The sequence below is a fragment of the Dermacentor silvarum genome, chromosome 6 (assembly GCF_013339745.2).
Source record: "Dermacentor silvarum isolate Dsil-2018 chromosome 6, BIME_Dsil_1.4, whole genome shotgun sequence".
NCBI lineage: Eukaryota > Metazoa > Arthropoda > Arachnida > Ixodida > Ixodidae > Dermacentor > Dermacentor silvarum.
Window position 1 is genome coordinate 70,600,308 of NC_051159.1, and position 19,098 is coordinate 70,619,405.

General features: G+C 48.6%; 1 protein-coding gene across 3 annotated transcripts in view; it reads left to right on the forward strand.

Moving 5' to 3' along the window:
• The window catches only part of LOC119455572 (uncharacterized), a 125,234-nt gene that overhangs the window by 20,291 nt on the left and 85,845 nt on the right, over positions 1–19,098 (forward strand). For all 3 annotated transcript variants that reach the window (XR_007467504.1, XR_007467505.1, XM_049668870.1), the window contains exons 5-6: positions 7,096–7,240; positions 12,174–12,390. Coding sequence is in view for 1 of the 3 variants with exons in the window: in XM_049668870.1 (XP_049524827.1) it covers positions 7,096–7,240; positions 12,174–12,350 (322 nt within the window). In the remaining 2 variants the exon portion in view is untranslated. The remainder of the gene's footprint in view (positions 1–7,095; positions 7,241–12,173; positions 12,391–19,098) is intronic.

Here is a 19,098-nt window from a genome sequence, read left to right on the forward strand (position 1 = left end):
GGCGCGTTGTCAGGAACCAAGACTGGGGGAATTGAAAACGATTTATGTTGTGCGCCCAGAATTCTCGCTGTCGTTGTGTATTGCATCGGCGTGACTTCCAGCCCCTTGGAGTAAGCGTCGACCGCAATCAAGTATAAGATCTCGTCTACGGAACCACAAAATTCGATATGCATTCGTTTCCCATGGTTTCTGCGATTTTATCATTCCGGTGCTGGCCACCTGGGGGAAGCTCCTTCGCACTGCTGGCAAGTCGTGCCGGCTATAGCTGTACTTTAATATGTGCATCGAGCTTCAGCCTCCAAAAATATAACTTCTTGCAGTCCTTTTTATGGCCAGAATACCAGCGTGGTTTGCGTGAGCCGTATTCAGGCTACCACTTGGAGTAAATATGGCAATATTACTCTTCGTTTCCCTGGGGACGCATACAATGTCAGTTGATAGCTATCTCCACCTTCGCTAGAATGGAGCGAAATTCCATTCGTTGAAAGCACGTATATCAGCCCTCTGCAATCGTTTGTAGACCTGAGTCCGTGTTGGGACTTCTCCTGTCAGCATTCGGACTCTGTCTCCGTAATCGGATGTGGTCCGACAGCCTCCAGCATTAGAAAATCATCAGGTAAAGCTGGATCATCTTCAGAACATGGTAAATGCAGTCGACTGACCACATCTGCGTTGATATTATCCTTACCCGGTTTGTATCGCAGGTCGTACTGATAACAGCCCGGCAAGAGGCACGATCTTGATCTTGTCTTGTGTGGTGATAGCATAACTGTCGTCGGGCGTGCAGATCCCGAGATTCTATCGATCGGTTTGTGATCAGTGTATATGATCACGTTTGCACAGTCCACATACTAGTGACAGAGCTTCTTTGCCACTACGATAGCAAGTCATTGCTTATACAGAAGCGCATAGTTCCGTTTACTATTCCGTAGTCTTCCAGAAGCCCGAGCGATTGGAGCGTCCTGGCCGTGGTCGAGATGAGATAGCACGGCACCCATGCCGTAGGGTGATGCGTCGCATCAAAGAACGACCTGTCGTCTTCTGTAATAGTGTGCTAGCACAGCAGCTGTACTCAGTAAGTCCTAAAGTTTTTTGAACGCTGTTCGCTGTTTCTATACCGAATGCCATTTTACGTCCTTATAGAGTAAGTAATGTAAACTCTCGACAATAGTAGTGACATCTTGTCCGGAGCCGCCTGTGGAAACTTAGAGACCCAAGGAATCCTTGTAATTAGCATGTTTGCATGGTTCTGGAGCTTGTGTGATTATCCTTTGCATGACTTATGCGGACTCCGTCGTGTGGTAGTCAAGGTATTCCATCTCTGTGACAACAAAGTTACACTGTGATTTCGCTGCCCGGAGACCAGAATCGTTGAACCGCTGTAGTACTGTTTCAAGTCTTTCTTATGTTCTTGATCGGAAGCTCCGGTCACTATTATGTCATCCAGATACGTTTATGTGCCTTCATTGTCACTTAAAAGTGTATCCAAGAACTGCTGAAAATACAGCGGTGCTAGTAAAATTCCAAACGAAAATTCTTTGTCGCAGTACAATTCTTGGATAGTGGTAAAGGCAAACAGTTCGGCTTATATGTCATCTTATTGGAGTTGCCAATACGCTTGTTGAAGATCAATCTTGGAGGAGATCTTCACTCGACCGCAAATAATTCAGAAGCTGTCGGCAATGGGTATGCGCATGATTCAATTAGGCAGTGGACATGTGGGTAGCTCAGGATTCACAGGGCACCTATAGTCTCCACACATCCGATCAGATCCATTCATCTTACGCATAATAACTAGAGGTGCTGCCCAGAATGAATATTTCACTTATTCAAGAATACCTTGCACTGTAGTCGGTCAAGTCCTTCCTGAACAGCATTTCACAGAGCAAGAGGAACAGGCGTGCACTTGAGAAACTTTGGTATTTCTTCGTTTTTTATGGCGATCTGAATAGTTTCGCCACGATGTATATTCAGAGAACCATTTCACACTTCGTCGAAGTCCCCAAGGATGTGATGAAGTCTTCTTTACTGATTTTAGTTGCACTGCTGAAAGTGCTGTTCAAGGCAGGGAACCGGCTTCATGCGAGGAGGCCAGCTCCATTTGCTTTTGATTGACACAGAGGTCAAGGCATGTAGAGATGATCAAGCACACCTGAACTCCCCTTTTCCCCAGAATATACATGTTGTCGCAGGACTATAACTGCAATTTGAATATTTCTGAAGGGACTCAGACCTTTCGGCCGAGAGGCTCTCAAATGCCTCGGAGCTGACAATTGTGCGTGATGCACACCCCAGTTCACGTCCATTTGAAGAAGCTTTCTATCCACCGGAAGGTTAACAGCCAATCACGCTGTGGTACTGTGCATTACCTTTCTTAGTCTGAAGAGGTCGTTAGACGCTTCCTTTGTAGTTAGCCGAATAGCGCGTCCTTCTTTCTTGATTTTATCTTACAAAAGATGAGCAGGTCTTGCTCCGCAGTCTCCAGTCGGGTTTCGCGTTGACACCGGACGTGATCGAATGATGGAGGTGCTTCACCAGTAAAAAAAAAAAAAAAAAAAAGAAAGAAACAGCAGAGACAAATGACTACTCCAACCGCCGCGCAAGTACCGCGATCGCAGTTGAGGAAGAGCAGCCACCTGAAGACGAGCAAAGTACTCAGGAATGTCCCAATGGCGTATGCCGTACAGCCCAACGGCACGACACCTAATTTGGAGCTATCCAACATACACAGCGGTATGAACGAAACATGCCAACCCCGGCACGATCAAGGACTACGAGAGCTGAATCCGATGAGTGGCTCACAGCCGGCAGCCCGAGCTCGACTGCCTCCTGGCGTTCGCCAGGGAGTGAGGCCACGTACACACACTCTAGCCCTGTGATTGAGGCCCCGTTCCAGTGGATCTGTTTATTCCCTTCCGCTCAATCCTTGTCTCAATGTCGGCTAAGAAGTCAACTCTATTTGAATAAACACGTATCCATCCATCTGGCAGCTGCCTATTTGGCGTAAAGCAAGCATCTGCAATGCGCCGTCTTTTTCTGGAGTGCGTGTAGGTAAACGGAATATGGTTACATTTGTTTGACGCGTGCATATATACCGGTGGAGTGGTAGCCCAGTTAGGCTTGGTGTTCCCTTTCTGAGGCTTTCTTTTTTCGACATACTATGCGTTGTGCGGGATACTATCGGCAGTGGTACGTTTCATATACTGCCATTGACTCATGGTGGATTCCACTGCTAGCGCTAAATAGGGAGCGCCTTTGAGCGTGATGTCGCATTCTACTCCAGTTGTCATTCTCTAAGGCCACAAATAAAGCGGTCCGACAACATGACACTTAAGGGTATGGTGATAGAAGCCCACTTAGCCTTGTCTGTAGTCACTCTGCTCTTTGGTTTTACTTTTACAGAGTCGCAGCCCACTGGAATACTCGGCTGTGGTAGGGTTACGGCTCTTGAGCGGGTTGTTGTGGTAGGGAATCGCAGTCCGATGCAATTTCGCGAAGCATTGAGCGTACTCTGTACACGACATAGTCGGCGTGTGGTTCCGATGATGAAACTTGAATTGGCTAAGTAATTATTAAGGCCTTGGGTCATAATGTTCGTTGAGAAGCTTAATGATCATAGTGTAGTCGACTCGTTTACTCGCGTAGTCGAACCGAGCCTTTATTGACTGGGTTGAAGCTTTTGGCCACATTGCAGTAAAATTGCAGGAGTTCCAGTTACGAACAACATTTGCCGCTTTCAGAGAATTCGAGAAGTCTGCAGTACGGCTCCAACTCAATCGTAGGTTTGATGATTAGAAGTCCTCGTTGCCGGTTTTACACACGTGGCCAAACAACAAATTCTTCATGGTTATAGAGAATCTAGCTGAAAACAATGGGAAAACACCCCATCACCGAAAAAGTTTAAGGAACGCGTTGTTGATGTTGATTCCTTTTCAACATCAACATCATTCCGTAGACACATGCAGCGCGTGATCTCGGCACCCGGTCACACTCGTTTCCTTCGAAGGCTTAACTGCAGCGCAACCAAAATTGCATGTTTATGTTTTTTTTTGTTTTTTTTTTTTGCTGCGACCACATTTTTAAAAAGCAATCAAGTCACTCGTATAAGGTCAGAACATATTGATTTCATGTCCAAGTGAGCATTACTTGCATGAAAAACCAATACGATCATTCACTAATTAAAGTAATTACACCTATCGTTCACATATGTCGATTATACTCTGTAGTTCCAAACGAAGCCATAGGTAGAAAACCGACTTCCCACGCTCTGCCTGGTGTTACCCCCAATTGCTGAGAAGAATCCGCAAAATATGTTTTTTTTTAATTTTTCATGAATATGCTTATTTGCAGTTTGCACATTTATACGAGAAATTATAAACTCGGTAGTTACGTTACAGTGTGTTTCTTTTTCCTTCAAGCGCTTATTTTTTAATAAGCCCACAAAATTACTCAGCTCACGTCACTACCGATTAATTGTGTGTCCTGGCTGTCATCATTGGCAAGAAAACACAAATCAATCATATAATTAAAAAAAGAAATTGTGATAACTAAATTTTCAGTTGGAAGCTTTACCACACATGTTTATATTGGAAAGTTAAAGGAAATCGTCATAAAAGTATAGTTACGTGTTTAAGCATTTCGAAACGGTTATGTAAGCAGAAATATACAGCTTCAAATTATTCGTTGAATTTACCTGATTACACAAGCAGCACTGCGAAGCGTAGCTCGTGGTGTGACCTTCCTGTGACGAAGCGGGAGGCGCAAAATAAATCTGCCGTTGCACTTCCCTCTTCCCGCGATCTTATTCCGATTGGCGCTGTGCGAATATCCCGATTGCATGGATGTATAGTCAATTGAGCCGGGGCTACAAGAATAATTTATCCAGCCGCAATGTTCAGCTTTATTATATGGCACCCTGCTGCATCAAAGGAGGGTTGCACCTCGACCTATGCTTCGCAGTGCTTCGTGAGCAACCAGGTACACTCAAGAGATAATTTGAAGCCAGTTATTTTGGCTTACAAGGCCGTTTTGAAAATTTGAAACCCAGAACTAGACTTTCATGTCGATTTCCTTCAACTTTTCAATGAAAATATGTGCCGTAAAGTTTCTGAGAACCTAATTATTAAAATTTGTTTTCTTAAATTATTTGATGGCTTTCTTGCCAGTTATGTACGACGGGACACATAATTAATCTGTTGTGACGTTATTTGAGTTCTTTGCCCGGCTTATTAAAAATAAGTGTTTGAAGAAAAAAGAAACACACCGTAAAGCAACAACAACCGATTGTATAACTTTTCCTACAAACATGAAAACTGGAATGATAATAAGCATATTCAACGAAAAGAGAAAATAGTTTGCGGAATCCTATTGAGCAACTGGCTGGTAACACCAGGAAGAACTTTAGACATGAGTTTCCCACCAAGCCACCTATGCCGTCGTTTGGAACTTTTACAGACTGTTGCCCTCAGATATTAACTATCGGTGTGCATTCAGTTTGCTTTATGGCAAGTACACACTAGCGGCAAAACGCGCGCGGCGCGCCGCCGGCGGCCAAACGCAGCAGCGGCAGGGCGGCCACACCAACCGGCGGCACGCCGCTGCGGCAATCACGTGACAGACTAGACTCCTCTCCACTTCTGGAACTATCCGGGAGCTCACGCGTGCAGATGATAGTGCGAAACGAGAAACAAGCGGTCGGGCGGGTCCGCATGGCACCAGTTTCCCGCGCGCACGTCATGGAAGCCGGCCGCTCTCATTGGTCTCCTTCATCCGCGGCACGCGGCAAACCGCAAAAAATCGGTCCAGGAGCGATCCCTGCCGCGGCAACAAAAACCAGTTTCGCGGCTGCTTTCGCGGCGCGCGTCTTGCCGCCGGCGGCGCGCCGCGCGCGTTTTAGGGGCGAAGCTCCTTATAGCGGCACCCGTTCGTCCCCGTCGTAGTAGGTAGCCACGTCTAGTTTTATGAATTGCTCAATAGATGGCGTTGTGTGTCCGTATATGTATGTATACCCATATATACATATATATGTATACGTATAGTATAACCGGAAACCGACTTCCGCTTCCGGTTCCATTTCCGGTTCCGCTTCCATTTCCACTTCCGGTTCCGCTTCCGGTTCCGGAAGCCAGCTTCCGGCTTCCGGAGAACGCTTCCGGCGTTTTATGAAAAAAAAATCCGAAAGTTGTGTCCGTAGCGCGGAATCGAACCAGGGACCCCTCGCTTCCGAACGCGCGGCGCTAACCACTACGCCACGAAGCGGACATGGACAAACGCACCACGATGGCTATAAATACCCAACATTAACGAAAGGCCGCGTTTCTAGCGCGTTTCTAACGCGTTTGTGCTAGCGCGTTACGGCCCGTGTAAGAAGCTGGTGTAAGACGCTGTGGCCTCTCCACCTTACCTTCAACGCGTTTCGAACGCGCTGCCCAAAGCGGTGGCAAGTCAAGTTCAAGTCGAGGAGCGTTTATGAATACGGGGGGGGGGGGGGGGTATACTCTCTCAGCAGTCATGTGATGGCCTCGGCAAACGCGGTGCACGTTCCGGCATGTGTAAATGGCTGCGTAAGACGCTGTGGCCGCTCCCCCTTACTAGAGAGTACTGCACGTTTCTAACGCGTTTGTGCTAGCGTCCCCTTAAGCGGGAGATCCGATGATTCCCTCCGGAGCTTCGCCCACTCATCATCATTCACCCCGTGGATATGCTGTGATTTTTTTCCGCTAGTGTGTACGTGGCATTACAGTACCGGTGTGATACCACTGTAGCCGGCGATCTTGCATCGGTCTGTCTCCTGTGATTGACGTTTGAAAAGAAAGCGAATCGCGTGCCAAACTTCTTCCTGGTCCTCTGTTTATACTGCAGTCCAACGAATATCGCTTGGTGCTTGTCATTCAGTTCCGGCCGAATACACTTAGCCAGAAACTTCGTGCTCATTACTAAAGCTCACGAAAAAAAATGTCTTTTACGCGTTGCTGCAGCTAACACACTTAAACACAGTAGCGTGTCAAAAAGCGTGTCTCAATGTATGCTCGCATAGTTCAGTATGTAATAACGTGTGATAATGTTCACCGATGCGCCGCCTCTACTTCTGTGCAGGCAAGGGTTCATACCATCGGCAATAGTAATCTTGGGCCACATCTCCTACCCTGATCGGCACGCGCAGGGGTGCCACATCCTGCCGCCAAATCTATACGGCGTTCCACGAGATATGCTCCAAAAGATAGGCTACGGCCACTTATTCGTGAGTACTGCTTGTGTTGCGCCTTTGCTCTAATGTTTTGTGAAGAGTTAGCTCTCTTAGTGCGGTGGATACAGGAGTCCTACATTTACAATTTCTTCCTTCCAATGTGTGTAGTACACCGAATCTTCCCGCGGGTGATATTGCAGTCGGGCTTTTACATGGACAGCCGGGTTGCATGTGTGATAAATTGGTAGACCACACTTCTGGGATACCAAAGCGATTTTTGCTCCGTATAAACGCTCATTAGGAAAGAAAAAAAATGACAGCAGATCCACGAGGTGAATGATGATGAGTGGGCGAAGCTCCGGAGGGAATCATCGGATCTCCCGCTTAAGGGGACGCTAGCACAAACGCGTTAGAAACGTGCAGTACTCTCTAGTAAGGGGGAGCCGGCCACAGCGTCTTACGCAGCCATTTACACATGCCGGAACGTGCACCGCGTTTGCCGACGCCATCACATGACTGCTGAGAGAGTATACCCCCCGTATTCATAAACGCTCCTCGACTTGAACTTGACTTGCCCCCGCTTTGGGCAGCGCGTTCGAAACGCGTTGAAGGTAAGGTGGAGAGGCCACAGCGTCTTACACCAGCTTCTTACACGGGCCGTAACGCGCTAGCACAAACGCGTTAGAAACGCGCTAGAAACGCGGCCTTTCGTTAATGTTGGGTATTTATAGCCATCGTGGTGCGTTTGTCCATGTCCGCTTCGTGGCGTAGTGGGCTAACGCCGCGCGCTCGGAAGCGAGGGGTCCCTGGTTCGATTCCGTGCTACGGACACAACTTCGGAAATTTTTTCTCATTTTTCTCAGACTGGTTACACACTACTACTACTACTACTACGACGGGGACGGAACGGGTGCCGCTATAAGGAGCTTCGCCCCTAAAAAATATCGGAAACGGGCTGCAACAAGCATCTCCAGTTTTCCTGCAGCTTTTCTTACGTCACAGCAAGTGGCAGTGAATGGGGGAGGCTACGCTATTTTAATGCAGTGCCATTATAGGCGCACCTCACCCCTTTTCAGGTATCGCGTTCCTTTGACAAAAAAAGTCTAGTCCATCCGAAGACAGTGCATTCTTACACAGGGTCTCAAAGCGCCAATTTTCACGAGGGAAGAATGCGAGGAATTTGCACGTGAGGCACGTGCCACACGTTTCAAAGAGCAACTTTGGCATGAGAGAAGCGTGTATGCCATCGCTGCCAAATGATTAGAACATTGGGTGGATGCGTTACCAGACGTAGGTTTGATCCCAAGATCGGTCACGTATTTATAAGATTACAGGCAGACTTCAGCAACTTCGGAGGTATCTAACAAATATTGAGATGTGTGTGCGTAATTCTGAAAGAGTTAACGAGGTATAGCAAAGTCACCTTGATTAATGAGGGTGTGGAAAGTCGCCCGTGACACAAGCGCGCACAGCTGCCAGGGTTGCATTATAAGTATGGTTCCTTATGCGGTGCTTAGTTCTGGTCTATGTATTTTTAATATAATGTCCTGTTACTAACTATATAAAACACGGTGTCGAAAACAGCATACATTACTCCATTATCCGTGCAAACAGTTCTTCCTGATCATCACCATTCGACAATATATTTATTCAAATAAGTATTCATATCGTGCTACGAAATATTTACTCTAGCTTTACCCTGACGCTTGTGCAAAGGACACGTTTTGTTTGCTGCAAGACAGCAGTGGAGATCCTGCAGCCGAGTATGAGTGTATCGAGATAGATGCTGTTGAAAAAATCCTAATCATGGTGGCGAGCTTACAATCCATGTTGTCTGTTTAGAGACCTTTCGTTGTGTGGTTCATGATATCACCTAGTGGCCACAAAAAGCAAGGACGCCTTTATTCAGAAAGCGCATACATTTTATAGGCAGGTATCACGTCACACATTAGATAGCATCGGCGCAGTTGCATGCGCTGCGCGTTATCACATTTCCTTCCCTCTGACATTTATTTATTTTACAAAGTCCTCATGCTTGAAACTGTCTGGTGGCTTGCGGGTGCGCGTGCTGCGCCATATATAGCGGTTGCCTTTCCGCTAGCGGTGTAGGTGACCGTGCCTCCGGCTGTGACGTCGACTTTAATGGTGTAGACGCCGTCGACGGTGTTGGGCAGTCTATGCTGAGAGGTGGGATAGGCTGTTGAGCTTGCTGAACTGGATGTGTTGGAGATGCTTTTGCTGGGTCCGATGACGTGCTCTCTGCGGCACTGTCGCTGTTCTACGTCACAGGATTTCCGAGTCTCGACACGGGTTCCAGCCTTGCTGCCGGGTAACCGTGACGTAACCGCAAGTGGTCGGCGTGCGTAAATCGTAGTTGTTCGCGCACTTTCACAACATACGTCACAGCACTCACAACCTGGTGCACAAAACCTTCCTCCCACGAGGCACATTCACCGCGCACAGTTTTCACAAACACTTGATCACCAACATCAAACAAACGCTCACTCCCGCGACGCCTATCTCGTTGTTCTTTGAGTTCCGGCTGCTTGGTGAGCATTGCTCTCGAAAAGTCGCGTTTCAACAATGCAAGTTTTGTGCGTGGCTGTCGCTTGAGAAACAGCTCAGCTGGTGTCTTTGCTGTCACATTACTGGATGTGTTGCGGTATGCCATGAAAAAATTGTCAATACATTCCTGGAACGAATTACGTGCACCTGACGATTTGCTTTCCAAGACTTGCCTTATCAGAGCACGTTTCACAGTCTGCACGGTTTGTTCGGCTGCGCCGTTTGAAGCTGCATGATAAGGAGGAGTGCGAATGTGTCCCACGCCGTCGGTGTCCACGAAGTCTGCTAACTCATTTGCCGTAAATTTCGGCCCATTATCGCTTACCAACGTTTCCGAGAAACCGTAAGCTGCAAAATCACTTCGAAGCTTTTCAATTGTCTTTGCAATAGACGTGGACGACATTGGCCATACGTCGACCCACTTGGAAAATGAGTCAACAAGAACAAGAAATACATTTGCACTCGCTTGAGCAAAGTCTACATGCACGCGTGACCAGCATCTAGTAGGATAGCTCCATGGATGAAGTCGTACAGGCTGGGCTACGAGTTGCACTGCCTGGCATATTTTGCATTTCTTTACGTACTCTTCTATCGCTTGGTCAATTCCAGGCCACCAAACAAAACTACGGGCCAGCATTTTCATGCGACTGGCCCCAGGATGTTCATTGTGTAACAGGTCGAGCACGCGATACCTTAGCACTTCAGGGATAGCAACCCGGACTCCCCACGTGACGCAGCCCTGCTCCAGTGACAATCCATCTCGGCGTACGTAATATGCCTTGAGTTCTTCTCAGCAGCAACTAGGCCAACCATTGAGAGTAAAGTCAGCTACACGACTTAATGTCAAACATCGTCCGGACGCTTTGGAAATTTCGTTGGCTCTCGATGGAAGACATTGAAATACTGACACTGACAAACATTCGGCCGATTCTTCTTCAGCCGGCACTACTTGAGGCACTCTGGACAAGGCGAGAGCCATATCCATGTTCTTTCCCTTACGGTACTTAAGGCGGTACCTGTAGGCTGCAAAGGTCATTGCCCAGCGCTGCATGCGGGCTTCTGCTAATGCTGGTGTAGGCTTTTCTTCTCCCAAGATGCCAAGTAGCGGCTGGTGGTCAATGTATATTGTAAAGTTCCGCCCATACAGATAACGGTGAAACTTTTAAGTCCAAATATCAAGGCCAACGCTTCCCGTTCACAATGTGCGTACTTTTTTTCCGCTGCGCTGAGGGTTCGCGATGCAAAATCGGTAGGCCTTTCTTCTCCGTCATGTTATACTCCCGTAGCCTTTCAAGGACCCGCTACAGCGTCTTTTGACAGGTGGCTGTGTCAGATCCTGCTACGATCACAAGCATCATCGATATAGCACCCTACATGCGGAATGCCTTTCAGTACTTCATCATGGACTGAAATATTGCGGGTGCACTCGCCACACCATATTGTCACGTAGTAGTGACGGTGAAGAAAACAGTCGTAAAACTGTATGACGAAACTGGACGTTTATTTGGCGAACCTGTGCCCACAAAAGCAAGCTACGCTCAAAGCACAACGATAGCGGCGAACACAGTCGGCGATCGTCGAAAATCTGATCAGCGGCGAAACGCGACGCCTTTTATAGATGAGTCATCGAATGTTCCATTTTATTCCCTGGTGCCCACGTGTCTTCCAAAAAGTTCTAGACAATTCGCGTCGGTCATACAATCAGATAAAATAAGCGTCGGTGAAAACAGGCAACGGAAAGAAGCATCGATAACGTTCTAGAAACTTCCGATACAAGCGCGTCCTGCGCCGAGCGATAACGTTTAACATTTGTTAGCCGGTGGAAAGCGGCCACCGGTGAAAGATAAACATGTATACATGTCAATATGGAAGGCACTTAAAACGGAACAAACCCATACTGGGCCGGTATTTTGTAGCGATGCCTTTAAAGTAATAATGCCTTTTCGCGCTTATCGCGCTTTGTCAGTGGTCAGAGCGACGGTCCGCTCGCGTTATCAACGGGATCAGCCGGCCGTGAGCGGTGGATGATAAGACTATTCCAAAATAAGTCATTAAGCATCGCTACAAAATCGCGGCCCTGGGCCGTGATTTTGTAGCGAGGCATTATGACTTATTCTACTCTAGTCTTTAGTCTCTAATCACTTCGGGGATCACTTCGTGTAATTTACGCATGTCACTAACAGATGGCACAATGCGTCGCGTCAGAGATTTACATACTCACAGTGCTATAATTTATAAAGCAATAATTATTTATATAATTTTTTATCATTATTGAACATTTCAGAAAAAATGGATACTTAACAAAACTGCTTCGTATAACGTCTCTCGATATCTTTGAAGCTCGGTGATGCCTCAAGAGATTTTCAGGTTGTTTTTTGAGTGCAAGGACAGCAAGAACACAGATATTGCCCTGGCCTCGCAGGAAGACGGTGTGGCCCTGGGCCGGTGCATCGAGGAGAAAATTCAGTTCACGGCTAAAAATACACGTGAAGGTCTCGCTGACTCTCAAGGGGCGCCGCTACAAAGCCAAGCCGGAAGGAGACCCATCATATGTCGGCATCGGAAACTTCGATCTGCTCCGCGAATGCAGCCGGGCTAAGCTGAATCCGAAATACGATCAAGACGCTCCAGCGGTCCGGGTATGTACGCATGAATCGCTGAACATGTCACCCATGCTCTTGCACCTGTATTGGGACAGCCACTCGCGTCTTCTGCTGCTTAGATTCAGCGTTTCGGTTTCCGGGCTCTTCCTGAACTGCATGCCTGAACGCCACAAGCCCACCTGTGAAGAACGTGGGGCCAGTCGAGGCCGTTCTTATTTGCCTGCTTTAGGTTACACCGGTTTCACACGTACACTTCTGATCGTGGTCGGGGCTGATCTGGATCGGATTGATTGATAGCAATCAAAATTGGTCGCTGTTGCGTGGTTCAACTATTCGAATTGAATTTGGGCCTCATCAAGTGCACCAGGGCGCGTTAGTGGGCTCAAAGGAGTTGTAAAACGTGTTTAATACGCTTTACAAGTTGTTTATTTTGGGACAATTCAGACAATATTTCAGTTTTACAGCTTACATTTGCTGATGACGTGATTATAACGTTGAAAAGATTAAGGAAGCAATGAAATATGGACGCAGCATGAAATCGGCGAGAAGAAAACTTGGCATAGGACAAGTCAAGATGTATGCACTGAAAGATAGGCAGGGCAATATCATCACCAATTTCGATGACATAGTAAAAGCAGCGGAAGAATTCTATACTGACCTGTACAGTCCACAAATCCACCAAGCTACTTTCATTCGAAGTAGTGATGAACAGGACACAGAGGCTCCTTCTATAACTAGCGATGAAGTTAGAAGGGCGTTGCAATCCATAACCAGGAGAAAAGCTGCTGGAGAAGTTGGAATAACAGTCGATTTAATCAAAAATGCAGGGTATATCATGCTTGAAAAGCTTGCGGTCCTTTATACGCAATGCCTCACGACTTGAAGTGTACCAGAGAGCTGGAAGAACGCCAGCATTATACTAATCCATAAGAAGGGAGACATTAAAGAACTGATTAATTATAGACTCATTAGCTTGCTTTCAGTATTGTATAAATATTCACCATAATAATTTCCAATAGAATCAGGGCAACACTTGACTTCAACCAACCAAGAGAACAGGCTGGCTTCAGGAAAGGATATTCTATGATGGATCATATCCATGTCATCAATCAGGTAATCGAGAAATCTGCGGAGTACAATCAACCTTTTTATATGGCTTTCATAAATTATAAAAAAGTATTTGATTCGGTAGAGATACCAGCAGTGATAGAGGCATTGCGTAATCAAGGAGTACAGGAGGCATGCGTGAATATCGTTGCAAACATCTACAAGGATTCCACAGCTACTTTGGTTCTCCACAAGAAAAGTAGAAAGTTACCTATCAAGAAAGGGGTCAGGCAAGGAGACAAAATCTCTCCAATGCTATTCACTGCATGTTTAGAAGAAGTATTCAAGCTCTTAGACTGAGAAGGCTTAGGAGTGAGGATCAACGGTGAATATCTCAACAACCTTCGGTTTGCAGATGACATTGTCCTATTCAGCAACAATGGAGACAAATTACAGCTGTAAAGGGGGTTTTTATTAGGGTCGTAGAGCGGCAGCGAAAAACGCAGCACCAGCACGTAGGGCGTAGCCAGAGAGCGAACTGGGTACGAGCCACACGTTGGCAACGGGGCTGTTCAGCGTGCCGATCATCTTCCTTACAATCACCCCCCGGTATGGAAGAGTAGCCATCCTGGCGACCTTAGGCAGATTGCAGTGGATCGTAGTACGGCTTGAGCCGGTCAATGTGTACAGTCTCTCGCCCGCGACGACGGAGATCGGAAGATGGCGACACGGGTTCAACCACGTAATTAACTGGTGATGTTTGCGCAACCACGCTGTAGGGCCCGTGGCACATGGGAAGGAGCTTTGACGAAAGACCAGGAGCACACGAGGGAGTCGATGGCGAAATGGTGAGGAGGTGGTTTGGGGTCATGACGCTGTTTTTGGCGACACTGTTGAGCAGACGTCAACGAACAGGGCAAGTTGTCGGCATTTCTCGGCGTGCTGAGCGACCGTAGCAACAGGTGAGCAGTCGGCAGGGTCCGGCCGGTACGGGAGAACCGTATCAATGATGCTGGAGGGCTGGCGGCCGTAAAGCAGAAAGAATGTTGAGAACCCGGTAGTGGCTTGGGAGGCAGTGTTATATGCGTATGTGACAAAGGGAAGTACAGCTTCCCAGTTGGAATGGTCTGACGCCACATACATTGATAGCATGTGACCAAGAGTTCTGTTGAATCATTCAGTTAACCCATTCGTCTGTGGGTGATCAACGGTAGTTGTGCGGTGAATAATTTGGCACTCCGATAGGAGTGACTGTAGCACGTCCCAGAGGAATACGCGACCCCGATCGCTCAGCAGTTCACGAGGTGCGCCATGGCGGAGAACAAAGTTGTGTAGAATGAACGAGGCGACGTCTTTTGCTGATGCGGCAGGTAAGGCGGCGGTTTCAGCATATCGTGTCAAATGATCTACGGCGACGACAATCCATCGGTTGCCAGCGCCAGTAGATGGAAGAGGCCCGTATAAATCAATGCCGACACGGTCAAATGGGTGAGCTGGGCAGGGAAGTGGCTGGAGAGGTGCGGTGGAGAGGTGCGAGACACATTTGCGTAGCTGGCAGGCAATGCAGGAGCGTACGTATTTGCGGATGAAGGTGTACATGCCGCGCCAGTAGAAGCGTAGGCGAAGCCGTGTAGGTCTTCGACACTCCGCCATGACCACACTGGGGGTCGGAGTGAAAAGCGGAGCATAAATCGTTTCGAAGGTGGCGGGGCACGACTAAGAGCCATGTGTGGCCGTCATTGTGGTAGTTGCGGCGGTATAAAAGTCCGTCGCGGATGGCGAAATGCTGGGCCTGTCGGCGTAACGCTCGAGTTGCCGAAGCCGTCGGAGGGTTGGACAAAATATCGAATATTGTGACGATCCATGGGTCTTTTCGTTGCTCCGAGGCCATGTCCATGATGTCAAGTGGGGAGATATTATGATCGTCGGTAGGAGTACTGACGTCTGAAGTAACTGGGAAGCGCGAGAGGGCATCAGCGTCAGAGTGTCTGCGTCCAGAGCGATAGACGACACGGATATCGTATTCCTGGAGGCGGAGGGCCCAACGAGCGAGGCGACCCAAGGGGTCTTTGAGGTTAGGTAACCAGCAAAAAGCGTGATGATCCGTCACCAGGTCAAAGGGTCGACCGTAGAGATATGGGCGAAATTTTTGAAGTGCTCATGCGATGGCCAAGCACCGATTACTGTGTAATTGACCTCAGGTTTTGTAAGGGCACGACTGCCATAAGCGACCACGTATTCGGCATTAGTGTTCTTACGTTGTGCTAGCACGGCACCAAGGCCTACACCACTGGCGTCAGTGTGAAGTTCTGTAGGTACGCTGGGGTCAAAATGGCGCAAGATTGGCGGACACGTAAGTAGGAGGCAAAGAGTGGTAAACGCTTCCTCAAAAGCTTCCGACCAATTAGAAAGTGCATTGTTGCCTTGGGGAAGTTGGTTGAGGGGTGCAATCACAGTAGCAAAATTTCGAACGAATCGTAGAAAATAGGAGCATAGTCCAATGAAGCTGCGTAGTGCTTTCAAGTTAGTGGGCTTCGGGAATTCGGACACGGTACGAAGTTTGGCAGGGTCAGGAAGAATGCCTTCTTTCTAGACAACCTGGCCTAGTACAGTCAGTTTTCTAGCTGCAAATAGGCACTTCTTCAAGTTAAACTGGAGACCAGCATTCCGGAGACAGGTCAAAACTTGATGTAAACGGCGAAGATGGGTCGGAAAATCTGAAGAAAACACGACAACGTCATCGAGGTAGCAGAGACAGGTATGCCACTTCAGGCCGCGCAGGATGCCGTCCATCATTCGTTCAAAGGTGGCGGGTGCGTTGCAGAGACCAAACGGCATGGCAGTGAATTGGTACAAGCCATCTGGTGTTACAAACGCGGTTTTTGGACAGTCAGCGTCAGCCATGGGCACCTGCCAGTAGCCAGAGCGGAGATCTAAGGAGGAAAAGAACTCCGCTCCTTGTAAACAGTCAAGTGCGTCGTCTATACGTGGCAACGGGTATGCATCCTTTCGAGTAATCTTGTTAAGCCTTCGATAATCAACGCAAAATTGTATGGTGCCATCTTTTTTCTTAACTAGGACGACTGGTGATGCCCAGGGACTACTAGAAGGCTGGATGACACCGCGTTAGAGCATATCGTTCACCTGGTCATCGATAATGCGTCTTTCGCTCGTAGATACTCGGTACGGACGCTGCCGAATGGGTGCATGGCTTCCGGTGTCGATTGTGTGCGAAACAGTCGTTGTGCGGCCGAGTGACGTTGCTTGACAGTCAAAAGAAGAAGAAAAACCTTGGAGCAAGTGAAGAAGTTTGGCTCGCTGCGTCGTGGTAAGGTCACTGGCAATAGACGGCGTACAAGAACACGGCAGCGACTGAGGGGGCGATTCTTCGAGTGCGGCAAGATAAGCGGAGTCGTCCATTGTGGCAAAGATTGAAGGTGAAGCCAGTGACTCTGCTCTCCCAAGGCTTTCACGGCGGCGTAAAGTAATTGGTTCGGCCGACGGGTTTGACACACACATCAGAGAGACGCCAGTGATGAACTCGAGAACAGCGAACGGCAGTGGTAGTGATCGGCGGCGAACTAGAAGTTCAGAGGACGTGAAGAGTACTGTTCCGGCATCTACAGAGGCACAAGATACACTGACAAGAGCAGAAGACCAGGCAGGTATAATGGTATTTTCTGAAACGGTGATTTTGCGACAAGAGTCGTCGTTGGCATGGATAATATCTGCGGAAAACGGAAACAGCTCAATTTCGGCGTGGGCGCAGTCGATGATCGCATGATGTGTGGCGAGAAAGTCCCATCCTAATATGACGTCGTGAGAACATGATGGCAACACGATGAATTCGATAACATATAGAGATCCTCCTGAATGACGACACAAGCGGTGCAGGCACCGGATGGCTCGACGTGCTGCGCGTTGGCCATCCGAAGGGATAATCCAGGAAGCGGTGCCGTCACTTTCGCAATTTTGCGGCAAAGACGGGCATCTATCTATAAAAGTGCAGCGCCGGTGTCGACAAGGGCTAGCGTCAATATTCCTTCTATTGCGAGTTCAATAACGTTTGTCGGTGAACTATGAGGCCTTATACATTTTGCTGACACCGCAGTTCTTGCCTCCTGAACTGCGATATTTAGTTTTCCTGGCGCAGAGGGCTCCGCCGAAGGTGCATGGGCGAAACGGAGCGCCGGCGAGGAGATGGTGAACGGCGAGCGGAGAAGGTGGTCTCAGCGGCAGGAGGAGAATCATAGCTGTCCGAATAAGTGCGCCGTTGTTGAAAACGTGGCGCATATGGAGGCACATTGTTGGAGACGTTCGGTGCAAGCAGGCGACAGTGACGTGCCATGTGTCCGGCACGGCCACAATAAAAACAAATCGGACGGTTGTGATGCGTGCGCCAATGGTCTTGAGGTCATGCACGCTGTACCGCTGGTCAAGCGGGAGGGGATACAGGCGGGCGCAAAGGTGGGCGAAGTCGACCGTAGGTCTGCAGTGCAGGTCTTGCAGTGACTTCGGCGTATGTCCGGGGAGCGGCAGTCGGAGCCTGATGAAACGAAGGCGGGACGTGGTCGGCTACCTGCTCTTTGATGACATATTGCAGAGCGGGCGCCAATGGAGAACTCGACGGGCCGTGTGTAAGCGGCATCAGCGAAAGCTGACGGGCAACTTCTTCACGGACGAAGTCCTTGATCTGTGGCAACAGTGAAGTGTTATCAGGGGCAACAGCCAAGCTCGACATTGAAGTGGCCTGTGGAAGAGATTGGCGGGTGGCTACGCGTTGTTTGTGTAGTTCATGGAAGCTTTGGCAGATACTGACGAGTTCTGACACTGTTGCCGGGTTTTTCGCCAGCAGCATCTGGAAGGCGTCGTCTTCAATGCCCTTTAAGATGTGCCTGATCTTCTCGGCATCAGCCATTGCGGCGTCAACGCGGTTACATACGTCGACAACATCTTCTATGTAACTGGTAAATGTCTTCCCGCTCTGTTGTGCACGACCACGCAAACGTTGCTCGGCGCGAAGCTTGCGAACGGCGGGGCGCCCGAATACCTCCGTTACGCAAGCGGTGAAGGCTGCCCACGTCGTGAGATCACGTTCGTGGTTTCGGTGCCACACGCTGGCGACACCGCTCAAGTAAAACGATACGCAATTCCGCTTTTGGGTGTCGTCCCAGTGGTTGTGGGTGCTCACCCGGTCGTATTCAGCGAGCCAGTCTTCTACGTCATGATCTTCTGTACCATTGAAGATAGGTGGGTCGCGTTGACGTAACGGGCCAGGGCAGACCAAGGTAGGCACCGAGGCAGCGGGTTGTGGTTGTGGTGGTCCTTCTTGCGGCATAATGAAGACAGACTGTAGTGTCCGGTTGCGAAGTTCCAGATTTCCGGTCGTACCCCAGCACTTCCACCAATTGTAAAGGTGGTTTATTTGGGTCGTAGAGCGGCAGCGAGAAACGCAGCACCAGCCGGTAGGGCGTAGCCAGAGAGCGAACTGGGTAGGAGCCACACGATGGCAACGGGGCTGTTCAGCGTGCCGATCTTCTTCCTCACACAGCAAATGATTGAGGACCTTAACTGAGAAAGTGTAAGAGTGCGGTTTAAGATGATATGCAGAAGACAAACATAATGTTCAATAGCCGCGCAAGGGAACAAGAATTCAAGATCGCCTTTCTTCTTCTTTCTGGCGTTTTACGTGCCAAA